Here is a 16391-nt window from a genome sequence, read left to right on the forward strand (position 1 = left end):
AAATTAAATAGTTTATAACATCATAGAAATATGTTTAGTAAGGAAAATAAGTATTTTAAATTTTAATATATTAGTAGCGACAATTGTGCGGGTGAGTTAGCTAATTTCACAATTTGTTTTATTACTAAGTCATTAATTTGGTCCAAGAACAGGCAGAGAGGGAGTAAATTTATTATTAACAAAATTCAATCTGAAAAAATTTTAAATACATCAAATTGTTGATGCAGATGAAATTATCTGGCAGATATATGATAAAGTTATCAATAAATAATACGATCACCAACATTGACTCTTAATATATGCATAAAATGTTTAACACGAAGAAGAATGAAACACTTCAGCATATATTGTTTTAATATCCAATATATAACAATTTGAGGATAAAATTGTTCCGAGCAATGGAAAATACAGAAACGATTGACTAGGGAATTGTACTATATTATTTCTGTGGTGTCAGGTTACAGAGACTTGATTAATAAACATTCCTGTTAAAGTGTAACATAATAATTTTTATGAAAACTTAGATTTTATATTTAGTTAATTAGGTAACATTTTTAGCAATTGTATTAATAATATCTTAGATTTTAATTGTAGCTTTAATATTGGTTTTAGCTTTTTATATTGTTATCAAATAATACATAAAAAATAATTGCTTTACACTTTACTACTTACTCATTAAATTTCAAAATGCTGTTTAATTTTTTGCTTATAGTATTTTCTTTAGGGATTTTAGTTTAAACCCTTATATATTATAATTCCTCTAATTAACCTATATTGCATGATAATATTTTGGACCATTAAGCCCATTTTTAAGTTGCAACCTGAATAATAGTACACACAGGGAGGAATGTTTTATGCAAGGTAAATAATAAAAAATAATAATTTTATTAAAATATGACAATTATAATGAAAATGTTTATTTAAATTTAAAACATTAATAAATATTTCAGATTTATTATTGGTACTTGTTATTTATGATATTTATTCAGTTTTCACTAATAAACAGATTACTGATTCCATGTTGCATTTTAATTCATTTCTTGAACAACGTTTGTCTGTTTTCTCGAAGAAGAAAACATAATGATATTCAAAAATCCTTGGTGGCTACATTTTTCAGATATCTTATTACTATACATTTACTGTCATTTTTATTTATTTGATATGCAGCTTGGTAAGCAGAGAGACCTTTTGTATTGAGTTTTATTCTTGTCACTTAATGTAATTAATTCTTTTTCAATCAATACTTGATAGTATTTTGCATTAAATCCAAAATTAATATCACATTGTCATTATCCTGAAACTTTGTTAATTGAACTAAATGACTTATCTAATAGTCCAGTTTTGAATATTTTCTCATCATGTACAAAGCTTTGGAAAATAAATAATAATTTCATATGGTTATTTGTTCATGGTATTTGGTTTTTATGCTGTATAATCATATATATTGTGTATAAGATATGGTTTTTAACATTTCAGGAGTGTAATGGTAAAAGTTTATTGGGAGCTTTGTAATATATCTATGTTTTGACTTCTCCATCCCAACCAATTTTATTTTTTCAAAGAATTTGGAAATTAATGTATTTGATATTTAAATGTTAAATAGTTGTCAAATTTGGCATTTAAATTAGGGAAAGATTAATATCTATAAAGATTCAAGAATCATTACTTGAGGAATGATCTGACAATATGGTTTTAATTTTGGATTTTAAATCACAATTTAATGTGAGATTTTTCCAAGTATAGATTGGAGAAGATTTAATAAAGCTATTAGCAATAATGAAGCTATTATGCTTTGAAAAATAAGCAAAATCATGTGGTTTAAAAAATCAAATTGGCTGAAATTGTTTAAATGTGGGTTAAAAATGAATGGGATTTAAAATATTCAAAATTAATCCCCAATTAAACACTACTATATAATAATTGCATTCTATGACTTTTTAAAAGTATATTAGAAGATTAATAGTTGCAGTATGTAATGCATTGATGGTCCTGGATGTTGGAGTCCAACAATGTTCAAAAATAGAAAACTATGTTCTCTTGTTTATACATTCTTTTAACCATTTATTCATCTTATACAATTAGTTTCATTCTCTCATATTGCCGTTCTAACCATTTACTTATCTTATAATCTTATACATTTAATATCTTTTCTGATTTTTCCTGTAAAACCGTTGCCTCCCCACCTAAGTCTTCTTTCACCTTTTATCATCTCGTCTCTTACCTCGTTCTGAAACCACTAGAATTCAGATGAGGATTTCTATTGTTTTTCTTCTGTTGTCTCCCTTTATTCCTTTACTTATGCATTCACCTACCCTCCTTATTTGCTATTATACTTCTCATTTACTTCACTACTCTTTCTTTTACAGTAATATATTTGTATGCTACCTCTATTTAGTATCATTCTACTATTTATTAGTCTAGTTTTGCATTAGCAATTCTATCACTCAGTACTGCACTTCTTATTAATTACTATTCTATTAATTTATATTTATGTTCCTTTGGTTTACTGCTTTTCCTTTTTTGTATTATTGTATGCACTCTTTCTATTGATATTCTCATTGTTTTATCATATTTTGCAATGCTTGTCTCTTGTTCTCATTTAGTCCTGAAAATTGGTGCAGAACATCAGTAACTATAATAGATAGTTTTCTACTATTTTTTTTTTTTACCTTTCTTGAGTGTCACTCAGACCTTCTTTATAAAATCTACTTAAGAAGCAATAACACAAAAAAACTTTAACTATTGTGCCAATTATTTTTTTCTAGTACAAATCATTGCTGAGTCAGGGCCTCCAACAGCAACTTCTCCCAACCCTCGTGGTTCTGTCCAGTTATTCTCGCCTAGAAGGCTCATAGCTTCAGCCACTATCCATTTATGTAGCAGTTTTCCTCTTCGTTTCTTACTGTAGAGAGGGTCTATAAGAAGATTCCTAGACACATCTTCATCCTTGCCCCACCCACTGCAATCAGCAAAGTTCGGTAACCTAAATGACATTCTATTCTTAAAATGAATTGTAAATCTTGCTGTTTCTCTACGTCCTTGCCCACACTTCTCTAAATATCTGCCAAAGAATAAGTCTCCTAAGTGTTTCCATTTAAAAACTAGCATATTTTGTTCTCTGCTTTTAATTGTAGTCCGAGTTTCCTAGCCTTATGTTAGCAATGGGCAGATTATTGTCCAGTACAAATATAATTTCGTTTGTAATGAGAGTATGTTGTCACCAGGCTGTTTTCTATGGCCAGAGTGGTGCTGGTAACCAAAAATTATTTTCCTTCTTATTGAAATTCATCATGTTTGTCCTGGGTCACAATTGAGCCTCAATTTACTAATTTAATTAACTTGACCAAATGTTCCACTTTTGGTAACTTGACCCTGAATACCACAATCTCGCTGGTGTTTTCTCTATCACCAAGTATTTAATTTTTGCTTGGTTCAATATTAGAATTTAAAACAATATAATTATATTTTTATTATAAATAAGTTAGAGAATGGGCCAACTACAGAAAAAAATCAATTCTAATTTAAATACACAACTTCAAATCAAAGAAAAAAAATAAGGTAATCAGACAAGGTGTCAGCAATATGGCCTGTCTTTTATAACCGTTAGTGATCATCTTTATGATATCACCAGGGAAACCTACCACAGATGAAAGGGTAACACTATCTAAACTATACTTTTGGTGAAAGTTCTACAAATAAAAATTATCTAGTCTTATTAAATGGATCCATTCATTGATGGACACAGTCAATCAGCAATCTTCCTGTATATCTAATCTTAAGTTAGAACTAACCAACTTCAGAGATAAAAAACCTATGAAAGTAGCCATGGCTATTAGTCTGAACTCTACTGGGTAGCAAAAACTTGGATGGCGGAAATTCCAACTATGTAGACATTTAAAAAAAAGTTTTTATTAATAGAATGTTTCAATGATAAAAAAAAAAAAATACACATATCCAAGGTTTGATCTAAAAAAAATTAAGGATTTATTTTCATTGCCTCATAAAACATTCCTTGGTTTTCTTTAAAATGTAAAAGATTTAAGAGACAAAAAATCATTTTGTAAGTCAAATTACAGAAAATTTACAACAAATATTTGATGACCTGTAAACAGATAGTGTTGAGATAAATATCATTATATTCCGCCTTTTAATTTTAGATAATCAGCTACAGCCTTGTGTCCCTTATCATTGGCGTATCCATAGGCAGTGCGTCCTACAGTAGATTTTTCATTTAGTGAAGCACCCCGATCAACAAGTAGCTTTACCACATCCAAACAACCATTGTATGCTGCAAATATTAGAGGTGTACAACAGCTGGCTTTAGCTTCTGGGTCTGCTCCACGATCTAACAGAACTGAGACCACATTAGCATGTCCGACTTCCGATGCCCAATGTAAGGCAGTACGATCTCCTTTTCCTTTCATATCCACTGCTGCACCAGCATTGAGAAGCAATGAAACCACATCAGCATGTCCACTACGGGCTGCACGGTGTAATATCCCGTCTCCATTAGTGTCCCTTTGAGTCAGATCAGCTCCATTCTCCACTAGTATCTCCACAACAATTGGAATATTATTTGTAGCTGCAATAAAAGCTGGAGTGTCTCCTTTATTATCTTTTACATCCACTGTAGCACCAGCCACCAACAACATGGAAACAGATTCAATGCAGCTTCTTTCAACAGCATAGTGAAGAGGGGTTCGACCCTCTTTGTCTTTGATATTAGGGTTAGAACCATTATGTAACAAAAAATTAACAATATTTATCTTTGAATTTTTCACTGCTATCATTAGAGCAGTGCTGCCTCTGTTATCTTGTGTGTCCGAATTCGCACCCATTCCAAGAAGCATTCTTGCAATAGATGGATCAGAAGCAACATGTAAAGGAGTGGTACCTTCTTTATTTTTAATGTTTGCTGTCACTTTCCGATCTTTAAGTACTTTCAGCATTCCAGCATTACCTGAGCGAGCTACAAAATGGACTATTGTTTCACCATCTTCAGAAGTGAGATCTGGTAGAACTCCATTCTTCATAAATGCCTTAAACAAATCAACATTCTGTGACTCTACAGCCTTTTTTACAAGACCCCTGCTTACTGGAAATGTACAGGTATTGCCTCCTCTTTCTAATAGTATCTCAACACCCCGTACATTACCAGCTCTGACTGCTTGAACTAATGGGGTTTCCCCAAGATGGTTCTCTCTGTTTGCTTCTATTCCTGCTTCCAGTAAGGCCAACAATGATCCATTTTGACCTCCAGCAGCTGCAATGTGGGCATAAGTATCCCCTCTGATCACACAATGGTCAATTTTAGCCCCAGCCTTTAAGAGAGCATTAACAGATTTCACACTGTTATTTCTCACAGCTACCTCCAGAGGAGTGGCAATGTCAGAGTTCACGACTTCCAAGTCTGCCTGAAGAAAACCAAGGACAGCAATGGAAGCACACTTTCCAGTTCTTGCAGCCAAATGGAGGAGGCTGTCACCACACTGAGTCAATCCATTTACATCTGCTCCTGCAGTGACCAGAGTAATAATATCACTAGGACTATCGTTAGAGACCGCATTTTCCATTTCAGCTGCAAAATCAACTGGTCCTTTCTGAAACAAATGACAATAAGAAATGAAAACTGTTGTAAAAAAAAAAAAACATAATTAAAATTAATCTAAATATTTTACCATCATATCTACACCACAGACTGGTACAGAAAATGAGATATATAAATAACTAGCATACATTTTGAAATATAATTCTTGTTTTATAATTGTGAAATGGCCGTAGTTGGAAAACAAAATTAAATTTCAATAACTAGGTATATCCTTGTTAAAAATAGTTAAATAAGAATATTTTTTTTTTATCTTTAATGTTCTAGAATCAGAAGATTGTAAAAATGAAAATTTATTGGATAAATAATTGAAAAATGTAAAAACCTGATAAGTTCAAAAAAGGAGCAAATAGCTGATCCTATAGAACCACTAGAAGTAGTGGAACAACATAAACTAACTTTCTATCATTAACTTCCTGTTTAATATAGTAGTAAATAATACAATAATGATTCTGAGAATTAAATATTTCAGAGGTGCAACATTTCGTATTACTACTGATTTCAAACTACGGTATCTGTTGTGGTACCTTATCATCCTCAAGTAAACACTGGACTCTCCAGAGAAGGCCAGCCCCAGTCTGGTTAAGGCATCAATCAGGTTGGACCATGGATGAATTCTAACTGTTCAAAGAGGTTGTAAATAAATAAAACTTAAGAAGAACAAGGCTACTAACAAAATAACCAAAGATAAACTGAAGGTTCAGAAAGTTAGAGTAGAAGCTGAGCAAAAACAGTATAAATCAAAATCTAAGGCTGGCATATTCAAATCCTTAATATCAAAACTGACTAAAATATCCTTATTTATGGTAACAGCACGGTAAAACCATGGTAGACATCATTAATAGGCTAATTTTCTTAAAGGAAATTGATATGAAGGTCCATGTGACTTAGGCATATTCTATCTTGATCAATAAGGGCAAAAGATGTTACGTCTGGTGGTAGGGACTGTGTAACAGAACTATTAGCCAAGCTTTCCCAGGAGAAAGAAACTAAGCTGGATGTGAAAGATGTGCTCTATGCCTGGAATATACTTAATTTCACTTAGGTTGCTTAAGAAATAAACAAATCCTTAAGAGATCCTAGTTAGCTGAATTCGATTAAATATGAATCTATTATATTGTCGTACTATAACCCACAATAACAGAACATATGATAAACAGGATGTTATGTAGCACCCTTCATAAATTTAATTTGTTAACAATTTCTTTCGAAACATGAGGTCTGGCATTGTTGTATAGGAGTTCATTAATGATTTATCATTACAGGTTGTTTTTAGAAAAGTCATTAGTATATTTTGTCCACTTCATAGCAGCAGTAGACAAAACGGGGTAGTGAATGACTCCAGCCATTGTCCACCATTATTGTGGGAAGTTTTAACCATGTATTGTGGTTATTCGTCACCACTCACCCACTGACCTGATCAATGCTGATTGTCGTACTTGATCCATTTCCCATTGAAAGATTTTATTCTTTCAAGAAAGGCTGATTGAGTAAAACATAAAACACATTCCTCAAGACTGTTAACACTCATCGAGTTCTTAAAAAAAATCAAGCTTTTTTACTTTTCCTATCTTTTTCAAGTGTCTTGAAACTGTGGATCCAACAGTATTGAGATATGCTGAGGGCCATCGAATAACATGATAAGGGTCTTCATAGTAAGCGTGAGGACTTTGTCATTAAATGATGATTAAAGTCTTCCACAGGGATTTGTACATCTCTTATAGTACAAAATTTTTTAAACTTTTTTATTTAGCCCTGATAAAATACCTCCTAACCAAGGTTGAAACATTGATTTCGACTAAATAGTTCTAGGCACTTTTAATGATCACCAACCATCTTATTCTCTGAGATTAGCTATGACACACACGAAATTCTGGATTTCATAGTTTAGAACTTTGTAGACTTATAATTGAGTAACTTTATATTAGTTATACATTTCTTACAGAATCTCAGTTGGTGGGGATCCTTTTCACATGGCCAACTGTCTATGATCTGCACTAGGGTTAGGAGATTCACCAGTTTGTTTCTAAATGCCAATTTGAAATGGACTCATAACTTAGTTCATCATATTTAAAAACAAATTTAATCCTTTTTTCTCAACTTTATTCTTTTCAAAACCTTCCAACGTTTCGACCCATAGGTCATTTTCAAGGATACCTTTATTTTGTTGTCATTTTCTCTTTTAAAATTTTTAAAAATGCCGGCTAATTTCCTTTGTCCCATCTATAACTTCTTCTATATAATTCTTTCTTAAATTTAAAACTTGTACTAACCACTTCTCTTCTTTCTTTCATTTACGTTACACATTAAAATGTAAATGAAAGAAAGAAGAGAAGTGGTTAGTACCAGTTTTAAATTTAAGAAAGAATTATATTGAAGAAGTTATAGATGGGACAAAGGCAATTAGCCGGCATTTTTAAGAATTTTAAAAGAGAAAATGACAACAAAATAAAGGTATCCTTGAAAATGACCTGAGGGTCGAAATGTTGGAAGGTTTTGAAAAGAATAAAGTTGAGAAAAAAGGATCAAATTTGTTTTTAAATAAACTGAACCACTCTCAAACAAGAATATATTAATAAAAATTAGTTCATCATGTCGATTCAGTACAACAATACTTAAAAACCTTATGACTTTTTAAGATATATCAAAGTTATACTATAAAAAATACATTATGCATAAGTATTTAAGAAAAAAAAAACTATATTCTATTATATTAAAAAGTGAAGATCAGTCATGAAAGTGAGACAAGGTCTCCTGGTATTTCTCAAGTAATGCTAAGAACTGTCCTCAGTGTTATTCCAGTACAAATAATAATTAAACAGTTAATTAAAACTAAATTTTAAGAAAATACATGAACAGTCTATAGTTTCTAAAATCACTTAACAGCAACATTTGATTGAATCAATTTTAATCTTGAGTGGATAGTCAATAGTTAATACTCCAGAATCATGTTCTTCTCTGTCATTTTCAGATTTAAGATTTTGAAAGTATTCGATAAAAATACTAAAATATGGTATATTTTAAAACCCATAAATCAAATTCTAATGTAGAAAGTTGAGTTTGAATAATTTGAAAAAATAGGGTGTGATGGTGCCAAAATGAAATATAAGAACTAAGGTAAAAATGAGACAGTATTTATTTTCTATTAAGCACTTGAAAAGTAATATTTGTTGTTAGTAATTTAATATACCATAACAAGATATCATATTTTAAGCCTTGAACTATTTTGAAATAAGAAGTTGATTTTTGTTATCCTGGATTAAATCATTAGAAACCCTCTGCGACAGTCACTTTCCCAGGAAGGCATTCTACTATATTTTCTAGCCCAAATTGAACCTTCTGGATTTAATTGGATTGCAGTCAAACTGTTGAGGAATGAATAAACTTTAGAGATTTAAACTTAAGACATTTATATGTCCTATAAATAGTGTCTCATTTTCGCATCACTTTACCCTTAATGTTTTATGTCAAGTGTGTTAGGTACTGCTACTATACTATTCTACTACTATACTATTCTACTAATATACTATTCTACTACTATACTATTCTAAAGCAAATTATTAAACCTTAAAAATCACCTAAATGAAAACATACCTTCAATAATGTAAGTTTTTCTCTAGGGGTCCCATATTTAATACCTAGAGAAGACATAATTTCAATCACATGATCTGGCATCTTCAGTGCACCAGTGACTAACAATTCAGTAAGCAAAGCTATTCCCTTCTGAATGTCGTTTCTAGGGAACAAGAAATCTTCTGACAACCAAACTTTAAGGTGTTTGGATTGTAGTTGCTGGACAAGATGACAAATATCGGCCAGCAAGAAGCAGGATGCAACATCTCCAGTAACTAATGAGTTGACCAGTGCCAATAGCAGACATTGAGGAGTACTTAACTCCATAGCTGCTATGGTGATAGGTTTGTATATACTTGATGCAGCTCCATAGTTCACTCCGGAGAGAAGTTTGCTAAAAGCAATGTTGCGACACAGCAATGCGAGCTGCTCTAGTGGCCGCTCTCCAATGTGAGATGTCATCTTTTTAAACAAACAAAAAATACATAACTTTTAATTAATACAAAATTAAGCAACAAAAGAAAAATAAATAAATAATTAAAAATAAGAAGTAATTTATGTTTCTCTTATGAGGACAGTTGATTTGTCAACACCTGTCAGTTGAATAATCATTAGCCAGTTTGAAATTCAGAGAATATGTTTTGTTCTATCTCAAACCCAGTGCCATCTTTGCACGAGAGGACCACTGGGCCCTGTGATCTACCATATGAAATTGAATCATTTCACTTTTTAATGTTCATTCTCTCAAGTCCAATATTTCCTTTTTTATTTAAAATTCTAATCATTTATTGCTATCTAGTTAAAAAATACATAATGCTTGTTTTGTCACTCCCTATACCTGTGTCACTATAAAGTGTCACAAAGCTGAGCCTGACACTTTACAAGTCATATGCTATGTATCGATGTATTATTCATTTTGATATTAGCAACATCTGCGGTGATACCTGATCCCGGGACAGAAAAGGGGATTGACACCTGTCAACGCAGACACCATTCTAATGGATGCAAGATGTTTAAGGGTCAGAAGCTATTAAACCAGGTATCAGCAGCTTACCTTGTCAACTGGCAAATCAATTATAGTTTACCCTAAACACTTGTAGCGCTTGTGACTTATTCTTCTTGGGTATAGCTAATGGTAGCCAATGAGGCATAAGATTTCATTGCCGCCTCTATAGTTGATGTTGAAATGAAGTTAAAGAGGAAGCTTGATGGATGGATATGGATAAGGAGTTCCAAAATAAGGTAGCTCGGACAGCAAAGGTTCTGTAGGTAGAGCTATAGAGATCGCTAGGTTGGGATCTTGTGTTTAATAGGTGAATGGATAAATGTAGGGTGAAGAGGTCGATGATATAGCAAGGTTTTTTGGTTATTAGGGTTTATTTTTTAGTTATATCAAGAGCAGAGGAAAGATTATATTAACAACAGGTAATACATAGGTGATGTACCAATTTCTTTTGACAAAAACCTAAAAACAAATGGCTGCTGTCTTTTCAGCATTTTTTTTTTAAATATTGGCATAAAACATTATTTGAATTTTAGATGGAACTTAACAATCACTAAATTTTTTTCTCTGTCACACAGTTTTGAGTCACTTCCTAGCTTGTTTTTGAAATTCCCACCAGCAGGATAATGTATGATTGAAAAATTATCAGGACATAGGAAGGAAATAAAATGAGAAAAATCCTTATGTGAACATGTTTTTTATGAGCTGAAATTCTAGAAATTAAAATAAATCTACATCCAAGCGCGCGATCATAATATTGATTTTATATTTATTTTCAGTATATTTGAAAAAATATAATTAAACCATAATATGTTAATAAATCTTAACGCCAGAGCACAATCTTAAACTGGTATGATTTTCATATGTTGGAGCCATCGTAAAACGAATTTTTTTGTTTTGATATTAAGTACTTGTTATTGTATTATAACTACTTGTAATTCTTGGAAAAAATAACAATTACCTTAGGATGTAATTGATAATTGCAATTACTTTGACTTAGGTGGTATAATTATGAGACTATAATCACCCACCATTACAGTAGTTCATCAACTAAAAATATGTAAACAATGTAAGACAATAAAGTAAAATAAGGTGAGATTGAAAATTATGTAAATATGTCTGAATTAATTGCACAAAAGAAATATAAATAATAAGCAGAGCATAACGTATATATAAAAAAGAAATAACATACAGAATGATGATGGTAAACTGCCATGATAGTAGATAGGTCATGTTATGAGCAAATGACCTAAACCCACCATTCCCGCTGTCAGTTTACTATGCTGACAGTTAATTGTCTAAAAATTACAACTGTCCTACATGACCCAATTATTAAGTTATGATGATCATTCCTCCTATGTGCGGACGAAATTGTTCTTATTGCAGATTCCCCCGAGCGATTTCAGCAGGCAGTATTGGAATTGAATGAAGGATTGAAGAGAAAGGGAATGACCATCAATCCCCTAAAAAGCAAAATACTTCAAGTCGGCCGAACTCGAGAAGATATCAGGATTGGATGTAATGAAGAGGTGGTGATAGACTATACCTATCTGGGCAAGACAATTGATAGATCTGGAAAAGTAGATTCGGAAGTTTCAAGTAGAATATTGAAAGCCAATTCCGTCTATTATACGATCTGCAACACTGTTATCAGAAGAAAAGAGGTGGGACAGGATGTGAAGCTCCTGAAGATTACAAAGCCGTCTTACTGCAACAGAGATGGAGTTTCTCAGAAGAATTATGAGGAAAACGCGGAGAGACTGTGTCCAAAATGACAGGGTCAGGGAGGAGCTTAAAATAAGCCAAGCGCTAGAAACTCTAGAGAGGCAGCAGAGATGGTATGGGCATGTCTGCTGGATGGACCACCATAGTGATCCAATCAAAACACTGGAGGTGAGGCCAGTGGGGAGAAAACTGAGAGGGCAACCCAGAACCTCAGACGCCAACCATATGGATAGAATTGGAAGGCAAAGAGGGAAGACTCTGGAAGAAATGAGGAGCCTTGCTAGGAATAGGAACGCATGGAACCAATGGTTGGAAACACCCCCACGCTGAAGAGGCATATGGGTGGAACACATAATTTAATGTTATTCAATTTGTTTTACTAGAACTTTTTCGCAATCTACTATATCCATATGTTTTTACAAAATTTGATAAACTTTTAGGTTTTTTTTTGTCTATGACATACTACCTGATCAAATTAATAAGTATTAGTTCTCAATCAACGCACAATTTTACGATCTTTAAGTAATTATACTGGAATATTTTTGCAAGAATGTATCATTTAAGAGTAATAGTCCAAAAAACACATGACTATTTGGTTACTTTATTAAGTTACTAAAATAATTAGAAAAAAGTTTTAGGACCGTCGGAAACGCGTTACCACGGTTTGATAGAAACTAATTTTTAATTTTTTTTATGCATTGGGCTTCTGTTCTGAAAGTTCAATTATAAGTCTTTTATATATTTCTGAATGCCATTTATCCTGCTAATTAATAATTATATTTTATTTTGTGTTATAATGGAAATCTCATTTTTAGACAAAATGTTTTAGAGAGCCTGTTGTCATCCATAAGTATTATTTATGATCCCATTTGAGTGTCACTTTAAAAATTTTGTAGTGGCTATTAAAAATATCAAATTTTAGTCTAGTCACCCAATACACCAAGGTGTACCTTTATTCAGAAAAAGTAGTCATTTAAAAAATGATGATGAAGCCTTTCTATATGGTCAGAATAACACAAATCCAACACCTAATTGAAAAGAAGTGCAATATATTGATTAAATTGTTCCCAGTTCATTATATTTGTTCTACAATAAATACCTATATTTATTTCTTCCCCCTGGGGAAATGCAAAATTTTAGTTTTCAATGAAATGATTTCACTACTGTCCATTCTACAATAATTAAATACTTTCAGTTAGTGATTTCACATCATTATAAAAATACCTATTAGTACAAAATCATTGACTGGTAGGAGAGCAATGGTATCAAAGATTTGAATAACTTCTAATCCTTGGGACTTTTAAAAATGTTCTCAAGACCCAATTAATGAAACTATTAACAATAACATATTTAAAAAAAAAAAATGTAATGCCAATAATCAGAATAATATTGCAATAATAAGACAACTATCTTGAACTTTTTTATGATAATTTGAACTAATGAATGTTTGTCACAAAGTTTCAAATAACATTTTATATAAAAAATGGCAGACCAAAAAAATATATTCTTAATCTTTAAAATTAAATAAGAAGATAATTTTATCTGATCCTAAATATATTTTATATTTAAATTTAATAGAGTGCTACCAATGGGTAGTTTCTTTACACGCCTGTATCACTCAATTTTAACTGAGATCAAATTTACTGAATGTATAATATAATATACAGTTATAAATTTCAATAAAGAAAACAAAAAAATTTAATTTAATTATGGAAGATTATTGATTGACCGTGTGTATAGATGAATGGAATATGATCCGGGTGCGGTCAAAAAAACTCAAATAGTAAATGATTTTGATGATTGAATCCTTGATTCTTTATTTCATCTTTTATTTGTTCATATCAAAGGTATCAGGCTGCTCATTATCTAGGAGAAATCTTGAGTTAAGGAATTTATATTAAAATATTTTTATAATTATATTATTGGGAGTGTGTAACTCATTACAGTCACCTTTGAGTGAGCCCTGCGGGTTTGGGAGCTCTCCAGGGTCCACTCAGCCTCATAAAGTGAGTACCCTTAATTGGGTAAAATTCTGGCGATCGAGTGTGATTCTGACCAAATCACATCCTTGGTCAACCGTTGGTCTAGTATCAGTACTTCCTTACAAAGTACTGTACCCCTGACCCTTCATAGGTTATATTAACAGATTTAATTTTTTTAATACACTATTATTACTAAGTCTTTTACCGAATAATTTATATTAAATACACAAAGAAGCAAATGAGCTAAGATGTGTTTAATATTAAACTATAAATTATTAGTTAAAAGACTGGGATATAATAGCAAATAATTATTAAAAAGAAAAAAAAATTAGTACAACATATCAATTTAAGGTTTCTTCCAAGGACTGAAACTTAGAAGATGAAAAAATTAAAGTTTAGATAAAGGAAAAGAAAAGTAATTTAGATTATAAATATTAAAATAAAAACTATATAAGATGGTATACACCCTTCAGAAGAATTAAATCTCAGTTAATATTTTTTCTAAGTTCAAAGATGATCGATTAAACAATGTCTTAATTAAAGATTAATATCTACTCATAAACTAAACAAATTATTACTCATTAATAATAATAGATATTATCTCATTTTCTATGTAAACTAAAATAATAATTAATTATTTAAAATTGTTAAGAAACAAAGAAATATCAAAATGTACTGTTTAATAAAGATTAGGTTTGATAAATGTTTAGTATATCATCTTTTTGAATATATATTCAAATTTACATAGATATTCTTTACTATTCATTATTAATATGCAACTAATAATACAATTTTATTGTTTGAAAACAATAGATACATGTATAGCTCCTAATTCTAATTATTACCTTGCAAACTTCAGAGGGGGCTGGCTGGAAGCTGGCTCTGGGAATCTGTCAATACTGCTTGATAAGGGCTGGGCCTAAATAACCTGTTACTTGAAAATAACAGTCCACCCCTTCTACTGGAACTGGAACAGGTTCTAGGGTCATATTTTGGCTCTCATTAAAAAATTGAAAACAGTGACAGATTAATGGACGATACCATTGCTGTCGTTATTGATTTATTAATATTTACATTTCATTAATAAAGCGTTAGTCTGAAAAAGGTACTTCTTCAACAACTTTATGAAATTAAAAAAAAAAAAAATTCAGCGAACCTTTTTAAAATTTAATATTTTTTTATTATGTATCATTTATTTTACTAACTTTTTTGACAGTCCTGTTTTATTAAAAAAAATATCCTATGAATTTTGATAATAATTTATACAATTTTCTACAAATATCTATATAGACCACTTAACGGTGGCTTTATAGTCATTTTATTTTTTAAAATGTTAATCTTACTATACAGCTTAATTAACCAGAAGACTGACCAAGTTCAGTCGAATTCGTTAGAGGCACATTGGACTTACAGCTTATAGAAACAGTTTTTCAGGTATTGAGCAATTCCGTTCCGCTCAGAGTAACCGTTTGTTCTGCAGGCATCGGATGTCGTTATCAGGAACACCTTGGGCCCAGCTCCCTGGCAGCCCTGAGCCATAGAAAAAATAGGTCATGGAGTGCCCTCAAAAATATTTTCGCCCAGGATGCCTCATATTGTAGATTTACTATTGGTTGAAATCCTACAAAACATGAAAATATCAACGTTCCATCCGTTCAAGAGATAAACGTGGTACCAACGTACCAATGGAATAAGTTTCTCTCTCTCCCTCTCCAGTGGTCCAGGAACCTGCAGATTCGGTGAGAAACGCAAATAGAATATTAGACCCCATTAAAATATTTTCCTAAACTAAGAGTGGTAAAAAAAAAACTAAAAATCTATTCATATCGAATATTCGAGTAAGTCATATCGATGTGTAAGAACATTTCGCCCCTTAGGACGGATGGTGTTAACCTCATTTATATATTAATAATAAGGGGAAAGGAAAGAAAATACAATAAGGGAAATATTACCGTTCTGAATAATAAAGAAATCTCTGATTGGAAACGACCTTAATCAGACAAATATTCTGTGGCGTAGCAAAGGAGAGCTAAGTGCGGAGGCGAAATCTTGGAGGCGCTCCTTCGTCGATCTAGCAGGGGTAAGGGTTACATACGTAGGTTACCACCACAATCACAAAATGTCAGATTTTTAATGAATGCTCCTTCTAAGATGTTTAATGTTCAATAAGGCTGATTTTAGGAAAACAGCAAGGTATGAAAATATAGTGGAAAAAAGGAAGAAACTCTAATACTGGATCTATAATTGGAGCCGCGGCTCCTTCTCTCCCCCCCCCCCAGATTTTTGGGACCCTATACATGGTTAATTTCTGGAAACATCCTATAATTAGGAAGGTAATGACAGGTAAAGATAGTGGCGTCCAAAATATCATCTAAAATAAGGTGATATTTTGGTAAACAATTACCAAAATAAGAGCAAAACTGCATTATATTTTCATTGTGTGAGCCATTGGTAAACCTTCTTGGTAACGACTTAAATTCATTCGTTTCATTTTCACTAATTT

The 16391-nt window shown here is 31.7% G+C and overlaps 1 protein-coding gene across 2 annotated transcripts in view; it reads right to left on the bottom strand.

Annotated features, from left to right (window-relative positions):
* Window positions 1-3952: 3952 nt before the first annotated feature.
* The window catches only part of LOC106691733 (putative ankyrin repeat protein RF_0381), a 15392-nt gene continuing 2953 nt past the window's right edge, over window positions 3953-16391 (bottom strand). Inside the window, exons 1-4 of one of the 2 annotated variants that reach the window (XM_014437590.3) lie at window positions 15300-15583; window positions 14734-14855; window positions 9200-9640; window positions 3953-5600 (exon numbers count right to left, since the gene is read on the bottom strand). In XM_014437590.3, the coding sequence (XP_014293076.1) occupies window positions 4134-5600; window positions 9200-9640 (1908 nt within the window). In that variant the 5' untranslated portion in view covers window positions 14734-14855; window positions 15300-15583 and the 3' untranslated portion in view covers window positions 3953-4133. Of the gene's footprint in view, window positions 5601-9199; window positions 9641-14733; window positions 14856-15299; window positions 15584-16391 lie in introns of those variants that run through there. The other variant, XM_067046762.1, reaches the window with a different exon arrangement.

Source organism: Halyomorpha halys, unplaced genomic scaffold (genome assembly GCF_000696795.3).
Source record: "Halyomorpha halys isolate HHAL.00 unplaced genomic scaffold, Hhal_1.1 Scaffold2852.1, whole genome shotgun sequence".
Lineage (NCBI taxonomy): Eukaryota > Metazoa > Arthropoda > Insecta > Hemiptera > Pentatomidae > Halyomorpha > Halyomorpha halys.